At 47.5% G+C, this 13,442-nt stretch overlaps 1 protein-coding gene across 1 annotated transcript in view; it reads left to right on the top strand.

Moving 5' to 3' along the window:
- Positions 1-8,332: 8,332 nt before the first annotated feature.
- The window catches only part of LOC308343534 (solute carrier family 22 member 4), a gene marked incomplete at its 5' end in the record, with an annotated part of 40,974 nt that continues 35,864 nt past the window's right edge, over positions 8,333-13,442 (top strand). The window contains one exon of the mRNA XM_080804589.1: positions 8,333-8,725. Coding sequence (XP_080660715.1) covers positions 8,333-8,725 — 393 coding nt within the window. The remainder of the gene's footprint in view (positions 8,726-13,442) is intronic.

Below are 13,442 nucleotides of genomic sequence, written 5' to 3'. Positions count from 1 at the left end.
ACAATCTTCTCTCAAACCTACTTTTACTCCTGTGCTTCCATTTTAGACAGAGACAACACCCCAGATCAGGCATCTTCCCTTCCTCCTCTCCCTCCTCATGCCCACATCCAGCGGGTCGTCAAGACCTGTCCTGCCACCACCTTCGGAGTTCCAGAATCCATCTCTCACTTGGTCACTACCCCCATCACCCTCTCCAAACCCTGAAACAGTCTCCCTGGTGTTTTCTGCTTGCACCCTAGCTCCCTTCCCTGCATTCTCAATTTGGCCACCAGAGGGAACTTTCTAAAACACAAATCTCTAGGTTTTGCTCGGACTCTCCTTGGCCTCAGAATTAAATCTAACACCAAGTAACAAGAATGTTTAAGGTCAAACACGGTGTAGCCTCTGCCAACCTTTCCAAACTCATTCCTCTGCCTTCCTCCGCTTCTGTTTAGTGCTCACAGGGGAAGGGTCTGAGCTGGATCGCATTGTTCGGTGCCCAGAGTTAGCCCATGAAGCCACATTTGTCCCTGCAGACCCTCTTGGCCAGAAGGAGCAGAAGCAGGAGTTCATCTTATTAGTGAGGCTGCTGGGGGCCTGCCTCCCTCACACTCCCGAGCAGCACCCAGTGAAGGGCAGCACAGGCTGTGTCCTCCCGGCTCATACACAACTAGGATGACGGAATATGACACCTCCCCCTCGCTGCTTCAGTCTGTCCGGGCCTTACGGCAGCTGCACATGTCCAAGCTGGCCCAGTCTCAATGCGCTACTCACTTCCCACTTGTTGCTCCTGGGCGTCTCGGAGCCTGAGGCATGGAACACATACAGGAACCTGCTCAACACTCACACGTGTGCCATCTGAAAGTGGAGGGGAGTTAACACCCAAAGCAGCACCCCTGAGCCCAGGAGGGATCGAAACCGATGGATAAATGTTGCCTACTTCTGAACCTGAGATGGATATTTCTGAGACACTGTCCTCCAGTCTCCCACAACTGAGACAACCCTATGCTGTACCCTTGGAGTAGCTTTTCTTCTCTGTTTCACTCTCTTCAGTCCCTTACTCTTGTTTCCGTAGGTCCATTCCCAGATGGAAGACTGATTTTGAAGGGAGGGATTCTACAACTGGAACACTCTCCTTTCAAACAGGGTTAAGGAGCCCATTACTGTTAGTAAGTAGGCTGGTAGTGATCCCTGGTACTGGGTGGCAAAACTCCCATCCATGGAAGATAAGAAAGAGAGATAAGTGGAAAGTGAATCGTTGGCTGGCGTCAGTGTTTTTGAACCAAGGGTGATATAACCCTCCCCACCTCCAGTGGATTTTTCTGATGCCTAGAGATATTTTTGAAAAAGATTTTATTTATTTATTTGAGAGACAGAGAAAGAACACAAGCAGAGAGAGGGGCAGAGGGAAAAGGAGAAGCAGACTCCTCGCCGAGCAGGGAACCTGACGAAGGGCTCCAACCAAGGAGATCATGACCTGAGCAGAAGGCAGACATTTAGGGTGTCTGGGTGGCTTAGTTGGTTAAGCAATTGCCTTCAGCTCAGGGTCATGATCCTGGAGTCCCAGGATCGAGTCCCACATCAGGATCCCTGCTCAGCAGGGAGTCTGCTTCTCCCACTGACCTTTCTCCTTTCATGCTCTCTCTCTCATTCTCTCTCTCTCTCTCTCAAATAAATAAATAAAATCTTAAAAAAAAAAGAAGAAGGCAGACACTTAGCCAACTGAGCCACCCAGTTGCCCCCAAATATCTGCTTTTCAAAAGAAAAATAGCTCTCTGCTACAGAAGACATGACCTTGCTCTGGAACTCTAGAGATCTGTACTGAAATTCTTTTATTACAGCTTATCAGAGACCACCCAGCATTCTTATCACCAAGCACCATTGATTTTGCTGGATCATGTGAACCAAATGGCAGGGAACCTTGTACTATAGTTGGACACAGTGTAGAGCTCTCTCTTGCTCCGGGCTTCACCCACAACTGGGAGCCTTCCAAGGCACCCAATAAATGGGTCAGAGTAGTATTCTCATCAAGCCCTATGACTTTATTACTAGTGGGGGGACAGGGTACAATGACTTGACTTTCTCTTACGGAGAATCGCATGGCATACTCCACACTACTGGTCCTCTGGTAACTTGCCATATTATTTTGAAACAAATTGCTAAAGCTATTAGCATGTGTATGTCTTACTAGGACATCTAGAGCACTTGTTTATTCTTGCTTATAAGTCATATTAGCATTATGTCATCAATACAGCAGCTATCATGATGTTTTAGGGAATATCAAGGTAGCCAGTCACTAAGTACTATATTGTGACAGAGAATAGGAGAATTGACATAGTCCAGGGGCAAGAAAGTGAATATGGGAGTGCCTGGGTGGCTCAGTTGGTTAAGCGTCTGCCTTTGGCTCAGGTCATGATCCCAGGGTCCTAGGATTGAGCCCCACATCAGGCTCCCTGCTCAGTGGGGTGTCGGCTTCTCCCTCTGCCTCTGCTGCTCCCCCTACTTGTACTCTCTCCCTTCTCTTTCTCTCTCAAATAAATAAATAAATAAATAAAATATTTGGAAAAATGAATATGTACTGTTATCCATCCCACAGAAAAGCAAATCACTTTTGGTTCTCCTTACTGAAGGATTTTGAAGAGAAAATCCATGATGTTGGTGCTAATCTCACAATTCCTCCCAGGATATGGTATTACTTCTGATTTAATAAAATGGTCAAAAATGTGGGCATGTTAGAGGCTTCTATTTGTCCCTACCTACCATAATGGCTCTTATTTAATAGGGCAGAGAGTAAATATTAAGTTCTTGATAGAACCTAGCTATCCCAGCTATGCACTTAGGGACCAGGTATACACTTAGGGATTGCTACAGTATGGATCTTTACATCCATTAGACCTGTTTGAATGAGAACTCCATTAACTACCTGGCTTTCATGAGCCTCCAGTCTAACTGGGGGACCATGATAGGGTTTCCCAAACCCTGGGAGCAAGGCTGGCTCATACTCTGAATCCAACAGCTCCAGAAAGGTCTAGGACTTACCCTTTTCCTAGGCCAGAGTTGTTCTGGTAAAAGATCACCACTATAGACTGAACTGTGTCTCCCCTAAATTCATATGTGGAAGCCCTAACCCTCAATCATATTTGGAGATGAGGTTTTTGGGGACTAATTATGTTTAGATGAGATCATGAGAGTGGGGCCCTTATGATGAGATTAGTGCCTTTAGAAGAAGACACATGAGGGAGCCCATAAGAAGGTGGCCATCTACAAACCAGGAAGAAGACTCTCATGAGAAACTGAATCTGCCAGCACCTTGATCTTGGACTTTCCAGCCTCCAGACATGAGAAATAAGTTTCTGTTGTTTAAGCCTACCAGTCTGTGGTATGTTGTTATGGCAGCTTGAGCAGACTATGATAGCCACAGATCCCTTGTGGGAAGAGATTAGAGAAATAATTATCATATATACTTTTGGCAGTATAGGAGATTTGGCCTCCTTTCAATCAATATGCTCTGAGCCTATGAACTGGCCTACATCTGGGAAATTAAAGAGAAAATACTCTTTCCCATTGTGGTAGCATCCATCAGCCTTCTGCTTCTTAGTTTTTGCTTTTGGAGGTGAGTTTGTTATACAAGTCAAGTAACACTTGGTCATCTCCCCATTCACTTAAGTCCTAGGAACACCATGGTCGATTAGCCATCACCACCACATGGCTATAGGACCAAGCATGCTGGTTGCTACTTTGGTCTTGTAATGACCTCCACCCTGCCTCTGATTATTGTGTCACCATCTAGTCTCTGCTATTCTAGAATCTTATCGTCACTGACACTAGGAATCCTCACCTGAGTATTTTGTATTGCCTTAGAGAAGGGAGTATCCTCAGGACGTGCCTTGGGAATGCAATATGATGATATGTTCTCTGGTCTGGCATGATAAATACAATCTAACACTCTCACTCCCCTGAGCCTTCCTACTCCTTTCATAATCGGTCAAGAAAGTTCTGGCATCTCCAGCTTCTTTCAGTAGGCCATAATTGTGTCCAAAAAGTCATCTCAGAAGCAAATGGATATGTTTTTCTGTATCCTTGCTTCGATGTTAAACCCAGCATTATGACAGAGTGCTCCTACGTTAATAAAGTCCCACATGTTACTCATGTTCCTACGAAAACATAGGGCTTGTTTTTTTCTTTTCTTTTCTTTTCTTTTCTTCTCTTCTCTTCTCTTTTTTCTTTTTTCTTTTTCCCCAATGAATATGCCACTTCCTTGTGGATCAGGGTCTATATTTCCCCACCTGGGCTGTGCTGAGACTTCACCATAGTTGTTGGTCTGGAGGCAGTGGTGGGGAGTGGGCAGGGGAGGATCTTGAGGAAGATAAGCATCATCTTTGGAGCCCCTTGCCTCTAGAAGAGTCTTAGCAGGGATTTCCATCAAGGAGAGGTTACTCTCATATAGGAAGGAGAAGAGAGCTGCTGCTGCTGCAGCTGCTGCTGAACTTGAAGGTTTAAGAGAATCCAGGAATTCAAAATGCCCACATTAATTTACCAAATATTTCTGTTCCATGTTTCAGGATTCTTTGCATTTCCTATTAGGGGCATGACTTTGTCAGAGAACACCTGTCAGACCTGTGCATGCAGAGGTGTATGGGTGACTCAGTTGGTTAAGCAACCAACCCCCACCTTTTTTTTTTTTTTAAGATTTTATTTACTTATTTGACACAGAGAGAGACAGCGAGAGAGGGAAAACAGGCAGGGGGAGTGGGAGAGGGAGAAGCAGATTTCCCGCTGAGCAAGGAGCCCCACGCAGGGCTTGATCCCAGGATCCTGAGATCATGATCTGAGGCAAAGGCAGGTGTCCAATGACTGAGCCACCCAGGTGCCCCAACAACCAACTGAGCAATTTCTGTTCAGATTGTGATCTCTGGGTCATGAGATCCAGCAAACCCCTTGTTGGGCTCCTTGCCAGGTGTGGAGCCTGCTTAAGATTCTCCCTCTCCCTTTCCCTCAGCCTCTCCCACCACCCCCCAACTCATGCTGTCACGCTCTCAAGCTCTCTCTCTTAAAAAAAAAAAAAAAAAAGCTGTGCATGCAGTCTTTTTATGTAGCTGTCCTACTCTTACAGTTAAATCAGTTAAATCCTGGATTTGATTTCCAGTACAGCCTTCTCTGAGGCCGCAGGGAATGAGGGCCTTGTTAAGAGCTGCCATGGAGGTTTCCAGGCTTAACACAGTGTGACTTCAGTTTATAGATGGCTGACCTGGGCCTATCATTTTCTCTGTGTGCGTGTGTTTTTAAGCTTTTATTTATTTATTTATTTGAGAGAGAGAGAGAGAGAGCACGCACATAACTGAGAGAGAAAGAGAGCAGGAGGAGGGGCAGAGAGAGAGAGAGAGAGAGAGAATCCTGAGATTACAACCTGAGCTGAAGTCAAGAGTGGGTCACTTAGCCAAATGAGCCACCCGGGCACCCTGGGCCTATCATTTTCTTTCTTCAAGGCTCTAAAGCACTTAACAAAAGCCATTCAACTCCATGATTCTTATAATCACCATACATTCTATGTGCCATAATTGGGGTTTCTTGACTTTGGCACTTTTGAAGTTTTGGGCCAGATAATTTTTGTTTGTTATGAGGGGCTGTCCTGTGCATTTTAGGATGTTTCATAGGTTGCTGGCCTCTGCCTACTGAATGCCAGTAACATTTTTCCTTCGTTGTTGTAAAAAAAAAAAAAATATATATATATATATATATAGATCTATCTATATAGATAGAGATATATATAGATATATATATATAGATCTATCTATATAGATAGAGATATATATAGATATATATATATAGAGATAGATATATAGATAGATATATAGATATATATAGATCTATATATCTATATATCTATATAGATATATATAGATATATAGATATATAGATCTATATATATCTATATATCTATCTATATATCTATCTCTATATATATATATCTATATATATCTCTAGGGGCACCTGGGTGGCTCAGTCAGTTAAAGGTCTGCCTTTGGCTCAGGTCATGATTTCAGGGTCCTAAAAATCCATGGGTCTACATAAAAATCCATGATCAACAATATCAAAATTTGAAATAAAGATAAGATCAATATTATTAATTTTTTCCTTTGGCTTTAGGATCTAATATATTTCAGCATAACATAATTACTGACCTGGGTTCCAATAACCTACTCAGTTACACAGTCTTTGCTGGCCTTACCTTCTTCCCTGTTCACTCTTCCTAGCCCCTCACTTCCTTTTCCTGGGATCACTACTCGAAATTAACTATCTCCACATAAATTTTTATCTCAGACTTTGCTTTTCTCTTGGGGGAAAAGGGAAGGATGAAATTCAAGTTAAGTAAGACAATGATGACATAGATTATTGTTTAAAGGAAACTTTTTAAAAAGATTTCTTTATTTATTTATGCAGGGGAGTGGGGAGGGCAGGAGGAGAGAGAATCCCAAAGCAAACTCCCCACTGAGTGTGAAGCTCTTGGGGGGTGGGGGAGTGTCTCATGCAATCCCAACACCCTGAGATCATTACCTGAGCTAAAATCAAGAGTTGTGTACCCAACCAACTGTGGCACCCAGGTGCCCCAAGGATACTTTTTAAAGTAAAGAGATGTGCTATTAATAATTTCACACAACTAACAGGCATAAATCAGACCTGTCCTGGCGCAGAAGGACATATGGTCTTTTTCCTTTTTTTAAAAGATTTTATTTATTTATTTGACAGAGAGAGACAAAGCAAGAGAGGGAGCACAGGCAGGGGGAGTGGAAGAGGGAGAAGCAGGCATCCCCTCCCCTCCCCACCCTCCAGGAAGCCTGATGGGGTCTGGATCGCAGGACCCTGGGATCATGACCCCAGGCGCTTAAGGACTGAGCCACCCAGGCACCCCAGACATATAGTCTTATCACAGAAAAGAAAACAGGTTCCAAGGAAGTGAGAAGCCAGCTTGAGTGGAGAGGTCAGACTGTGAGCTATGAAAACCGAGGCAGAAATGTCCCTCAGTCTCCTAACCGGGGCCTGGAGAAGCAAACACCCTTGTACACAATCTCCAAACACCTGCCAATCTCATCTGATTGCCTCATGAACTCCAGGACCCTGAGCACAGTCTCTGGCTAGCTCACGCAATAGCAGAGGGCCCTAAGCCTGGGCACCGAGCAATGTGTGGTCCCTGCTCTGGTTTCCCTGCCAGATCTAGCCAAACTGGACATTCTCCTCCCCGCCAACCCCCCTTCCCAGAGTGGGGGTAGTGCCTTTTGCAACCCAGAGGCCTTCCAGTCCAAGAAAACTCTGGCAGTCAGCCCCAGTAAAGAACCCTGGGGCATGGGGACAATGAAGAGATCCAAATCAGACCCCAGAAGTGGTGAGAGGAGAGCCACCGTGACTGTGCTCTAACGGCCAGGCTCCGTGTGCATGTCCTCTGTAGAGGCCCCGGCGGGATCACGGGACGACTCGGTGGCCCCTGCCCCCACCTCCCTCCGTCAGAGCCTGTCACTGACGCCGCGTGACCTTGCTCATCCCTTCCAGGCTCTGGGCTTGTTTCCCCCTTTTCTAAAGGTGAGGCTCCGGGCTACCCCGAAGACGCTTTCCCGAGAGGCGCCGCTTGGGTGACTGAGCCCAGCCCTCCTCCGACTGTGGGGAGTGAGCGCTCTGGCGCCTGGCGCCGGCCACCTGAGCCGCGTGCGTGCCAGCGCAGAGGTCGCACTCCCGTCACCCCTGCGCCTGCAGAAGCTTCCCAGGAGAACCTACTCCTGGACTCGCCCACCAGCGCTCCGCCGGAGGCCCCCTGAACTCAGACTTCGGATTTGAAGGGCCAGGGAGAGACCCCTGTCCCGGGCGAGGCCTGGGGCGACGCTCTCCCCTGTGGGACCCAGTACCGCGGCTTGGGTCTGGGAGCTCAGCATTTGGGGTCGCGGGCGACGCAGGGTGCGCGGGAGCCGAGTTTCCATTGCCTCAGGCAGGCTACACCCCCGGCCGGGTCAGGCTCCGCAAAGGGGTCGCGGGGGCAGAGGGGCGGAGCACGAGGCGAAGCCGGCGGGGAGCCCCACCCCGGCCGCGCGGGCTCCCTCCCCTCCCCGCCCCTCTCCTCCCCGCCCCTGCGGGGACGGGGGTGTGGTCCCGAGAGCCTACCGTGGCTTCCAGCTTTGCGCCTCGTTCCCGGGAGCTTTCGAACGCCCGCAGCCTGTTTCCCCGGGACGCTTACCCGGCCGTGCGCCCGTCTCCCGCAGGCTCTCTGGCCGCCGGGAACGCTCCGGGCAAGCCCTCGACAGCGCGACTCTGTCCGGGGGCCGCTCTCAGCACCCCTTGTTGCAGCCGCGGAGCCGCGGTGGGCAGCATGCGGGACTACGACGAGGTGACCACCTTCCTGGGCGAGTGGGGGCCCTTCCAGCGCCTCATCTTCTTCCTGCTCAGCGCCAGCATCATCCCCAACGGCTTCAATGGAATGTCTGTCGTGTTCCTGGCCGCCGCCCCGGAGCACCGCTGCCGGGTGCCGGACACCGTGAACCTGAGCCGCGCGTGGCGCAACCACAGTATCCCGCTGCGGCTGCTGGACGGCCGCGAGGTGCCTCACAGCTGCCGGCGCTACCGGCTGGCGGCGATCGCCAACTTCTCGGCGCTCGGGCTGGAGCCGGGGCGCGATGTGGACCTGGAGCAGCTGGAGCAGGAGAGCTGCGTGGATGGCTGGGAGTTCAGCCAGGACATCTACCTGTCCACCATCGTGACCGAGGTGTGTATGTGAATGACCCTCCATCTGCTTCAGACCCCTGGAGACTCCCTGGCAGTCCCTGGGTGAGCGTTCCCCGCTTTCCATCAAACCTGAGTGGCTGGCGAGCAACCTGGGTGACCCGTCTAACATGTGTGGGCCACGCACAAGAGCAGGACTTCTGTGAGGTTTATTCATGATGGGTTGGAGGGGATGGCGCAGGGACTGTTGTCACCAACTGTCTTTTCCTTTACGAGTTTCACAACAGAGGAAATTGTTTCCCAAGAGGCCTGTCCCAAGCTGCTCAGATGTACAGTCCCTGTCAAGTTCCTGCTCCCCACATGAGGAGGGGTCTGGGGATCTCTGCTGAGCCCAAGTGCAGACACAAAGAGTCTTGCTGCCCAGTGTGCAATAGGCAGGTCTGACCTGTTCCCTGGCCACAGACTTCTCCAAGCAGCAGAGGGTCTACTGTTCTGCCATCCACCTTTTGGTGAGGCTTGAGGTCCTGTCTTGGGGCTCCAATTTCTTTGAAAAGGAACAGAGGCCCTCCTGATGGTGACTAGGTTCAGGGGACCATAGGAGCTATAAACCCAGCCCCAATGTACTGATAAGCAGACCGACTCACTTAGACCCCTTTGAGCACAGGATCCAGTGGTGGACAGGGGTTTCAGATTATGCCATTAGCCCCTTGGGATCCGAAGTGGTTTGGTGGCAAGTTTTCTAAGTTTCAGGAGTCAGGCTACACACACACTTCCTCCCCTATACTTCTTGCTTTGCATCTGGTAAGGGCCATGAGATGCTGGGTCCATTTGAGGAGGGTATACCTAAACTAGTTTCCTGCTTTTCCTTATCAGGAAGGTAGAATTTTCCCAGTTTCTTTTCCCCCACTCTATGTTCCTCCCAAGAAAAACCCGAGTGTGGTCCCTCTTAGCCCTTATTTCTCTTCCCAATGTGGCAATTGTCAGACTGGCCTTGTGCGGGCACCAGGCTGTAGACATCTGGGGTTTGGGGCCTGCTCTCAAAGCTCAGTTGCCCATGGGGCACACTGCCATGTTATAGAGGGGGGGCTAACTTCCACCCTGCTTGCTAATCGAGTTCTGGAGCCTGAATTCAAATTCTGACTGGCTTGCTGTGTGACCTGGGACAATATATATTACCCTCTCTGTAGGGATAACAGGGTGAGGAAATACTCCAAGAAGAAGAGATAAAATTTGACCTGAATCTGGAAATATGAGTAGACCTTGTCCAAGCAAAGAACATGGCAGATTCTGTGGATAGAATTCCCATAGATCCAGGTAGCTGGTGTTCAGGGAATGGCAGATGTGGCTAGAAATGCCTACAGAAATCATTTCACAGTGGGCATTGCAGGAATGTTGAGGAATTGATTTTACTCTGAGGAGAGTGAGGAAATTAGGAAATAATAGGGTTTCTAAGCAAGGGGTAACATGGCCATAGTTGGCAGAGGCTTACTTTAGCTTCTATGAAAAACAACAAGAGTTGTTTTTGCAGGAGTTTCCTTGGCAAGAGCCTGGTGGCCAGCTAGGAGCAGTGACTACAGAGTCTATAGGACCTGTGAAAAGTGGGCTCAGCCTGTGGACCACCTCTGGATCCCCCTAGCATTGGCACCACAGGTACCTTGGGCTGTGAATTGACCCTGATTCTCTGGTGTTGATCCCCTAGCAGGGGTTTCTAGTGTGTGCCTATCCTTTGCCCACAGCCTGTTCCTGGGGCATCTAAGATTGGGGGCAACTCCCTCCAACTCAATTCCTGGAAGTCTCATCGGAGCTTGAACTGGAGCTAGCCCTAGTAGCCACAGCACCCCCCGACAACTGGTTTGACTTGTCTCTTTTCCCTTCCTTGCTGGTGTCATTCACGTCAGGGTGAAGAGTGAGGTACCTGTTGGCCTCCAAGGCCATAGCTCTCCCTGTTGTGCTCTGCTCATAGTATCCTGTGAGCACCTCTGGGGCCGCATATCATCACGTTCACACTAATGCAAAATGGTTTGCTTTTTTCAGCAGCCTTTCCCTTCTCTGCTTCCTTTTTGGGTTGTGGGGTAAAATAAGAGATAAATGGGTGCTGCTGTTTGGGAGGGAGAAGGGGAGAAGCACCAGGGTAAGTAGGGGGAGGTGGCTCTCCCCAGAGAGATGGTGGCCCAGGGAGAAGTTCTGGAGTCAGACTGGAGGGCCGGTTCTGACCCCAACCCTAGCCTCTTGGCTCACCTCAGCAGGTTACATCACTGCTAAAAGCCTCAGTTTCCTTAACTGTAAGAGGGGATCCAAGTGTATGAAAATAGGCTCAACATGACTAATCATGAAGGAAATGTAAATAAAAAACACAATGAGATGCCCCTTCACATCCATTAGGATGGCTCCTATTTTAAAAATACAGAAAATAACAAGTGTTGGCAAGGATGTAGAGAAATGGGACCCCTTGTGCACTACTGGTAGGAGTGTAAAAAGGTGTAGCCACTGTGAAAAACAGTATGGTGGTTCCTCAAGAATTTAGAAGAAGAATTCCATTGAATCCAGCAATATCACTTCTAGGCATAAATACACAAGAATTGAAAGCAAAGTCTCAAATAAATATTTGTACGTTTATGTTCATAGCAACATTATACACGACAGCCGAAAGGTAAAATCATCCCAGATGTCCATCAATGGATTAATAGATAAAGAAAATGTGGCATATAGATATAACGGACTATTATTCAGCCTTACAAAGGAGGGAAATTCTGACACATGCTAAAATACAGATGAACTTTGAGGACATTATGTTAAGTGAAATAAGCCAGTAACAAAAAGACAAAAACTGTGTGATTTCACTTACATGAAATAACAAGAGTAGTCAAACTCATAGAAACAGAAAGAAGTAGTTACTAAGGGCAGGGGGGAATGGGAGTTATATAGGTCAATGATATAGAGTTTAGATTTGCAAGATGAAAAGAATTCTGGAGATGGAATAACAATATGGATATATTTAACTCTACTGAACTATAGACTTAAAAACCATTAAGATAGTAAATATTGTGTTATGTTGTTTGGGTGGGGTTTTTTTTGGTTTTTTTGTTCTTTACAATTTTAAAAATGAGGATCATAAGCGTGCATAGCTTCTTTGAGTTGTTGGGAGGACTTGGTAAGGCCATGCTATAGTCCCCAGCACCAGCAAATGGGCAGCATCCGCCAGTGGGTGAGGAGAGGTAGGGCAGGACCCCATTACCTCTGGCTGTACACATGGGCATTATGGGAGCTGTGCTAAGGTCAAGTTGCAACCAGTATCATAGGTGATGAGACTTGCCGCAGGCTGAGACCCTTTCCCCCTGAGGAAGTTCCAGGACCCACAGAATAAGACATAGTTCCAACCCCACACTGACTTGGCCAGTGCCCATGGGAGAAGTGGTCCTAGTTCAACCATAGGTTCAAGCCCAGGGGCCCTGAACAGGTTCTCTGTGTCCCACCTGGCACGATACAGGTAGAGGGACTATTATCAAATTGTTTCTGCTTTACACCTCCGTGCAGGATCTCCCAGAGGACATACTCTCTGGGACAGCTGAACCAATGCCTGACCCCAACAGGGATGGCAAGTTCAGCCAGGAACCCAAGGATGGCATGTTCTGCTATGTAAATGCCTTTCATAGAATGCCAGGAGGCAGGAGTCTGGTGTTTGAGCTGGGACTTGCTTGAGTGCATCTATCTGTCTGTGTATATGTATGTGCATAAGGTGGTTTCCTTCCTCAGGGGTTGTTTGTGAAGTCCAATTTACTATTCTTGTGTAGTCACTAAGAATTACATTTTTAAAAACTTCATTTTGATTTAATTTTTGACAGAGAAAAGTTGTAAAAATAGTACAGATAATTCATATATACCTTTCAACCAGCTTCCCTTAGTGTTAATAATTTACATAACCATAATTCATGTATCAAAATCAGGAAATCAATGTTGGTTGAAGTACAATTAACCAAACTACAGACAGTATTTGAATTTCACTGGTTTTTCTAGTAATGTTCTTTTTCTGTGTTTGGATCCAAGCCAGAAGCCCATGTTGTATTTAGTTGACATGTCTCCTTAGTCTCCTCCAGTCTGTGACAGTGTCCCAGTCTTGCCTTATCTTTCATGACGTTAACAATTTTTATGAGTCTATCAGTTATTTTGATGAATGTCCCCTGGCATGGATTTGCATGATTTCTCTCATGATAAGATTGAGCTCATATACTGTTTGGTCAGAATATCGTAGAAGCCATATGTCCTCAGGGCATCATACCGGTGGGTATATGGTGTCAATACAGCTTGTTTGTCTGTTTCTAAGATTTTATTTATTTATTTGTCAGAGAGAGAGCACAAGCAGGGGAAGTGGCACACAGAGGGAGAAGCAGTTTCCCTGCTGAGCAAGGAGCCTGTTATGGGACTCGATCCCAGCACCCTGGGATCATGACCTGAGCTGAAGGCAGCGGCTTAGCCAACTGACCCACCTAGGTTTCCCTCGGTACAGTTTGTTAATGGCAATGTCAACCTTGGTCACCTGGTTAAGTTGGTGTCTGTTGGGTTTCCCCACCCTAAAGTCACTATTTTCCCTCTTCATAATTGATAAATATCTTGGGGGAGAGACTTTGAGACTCTACAGGTATCCTGTTTATCCTCAAACATTTACGCACTGGTTTTAGCATCCATCTGAGGACCTTCACAGAAACAAGTAGCAGGTGGTGTTTGCCTAGTGGTGATTTTGCATCTCCCACGTTCCTTCTACA

The sequence above is a fragment of the Martes martes genome, assembly GCF_963455335.1.
Source record: "Martes martes genome assembly, chromosome: 5".
NCBI classification, from domain to species: Eukaryota; Metazoa; Chordata; class Mammalia; order Carnivora; family Mustelidae; genus Martes; species Martes martes.
Note: the sequence above shows the minus strand (reverse complement) of the source record. Positions and strands in the feature narration are given on the sequence as shown.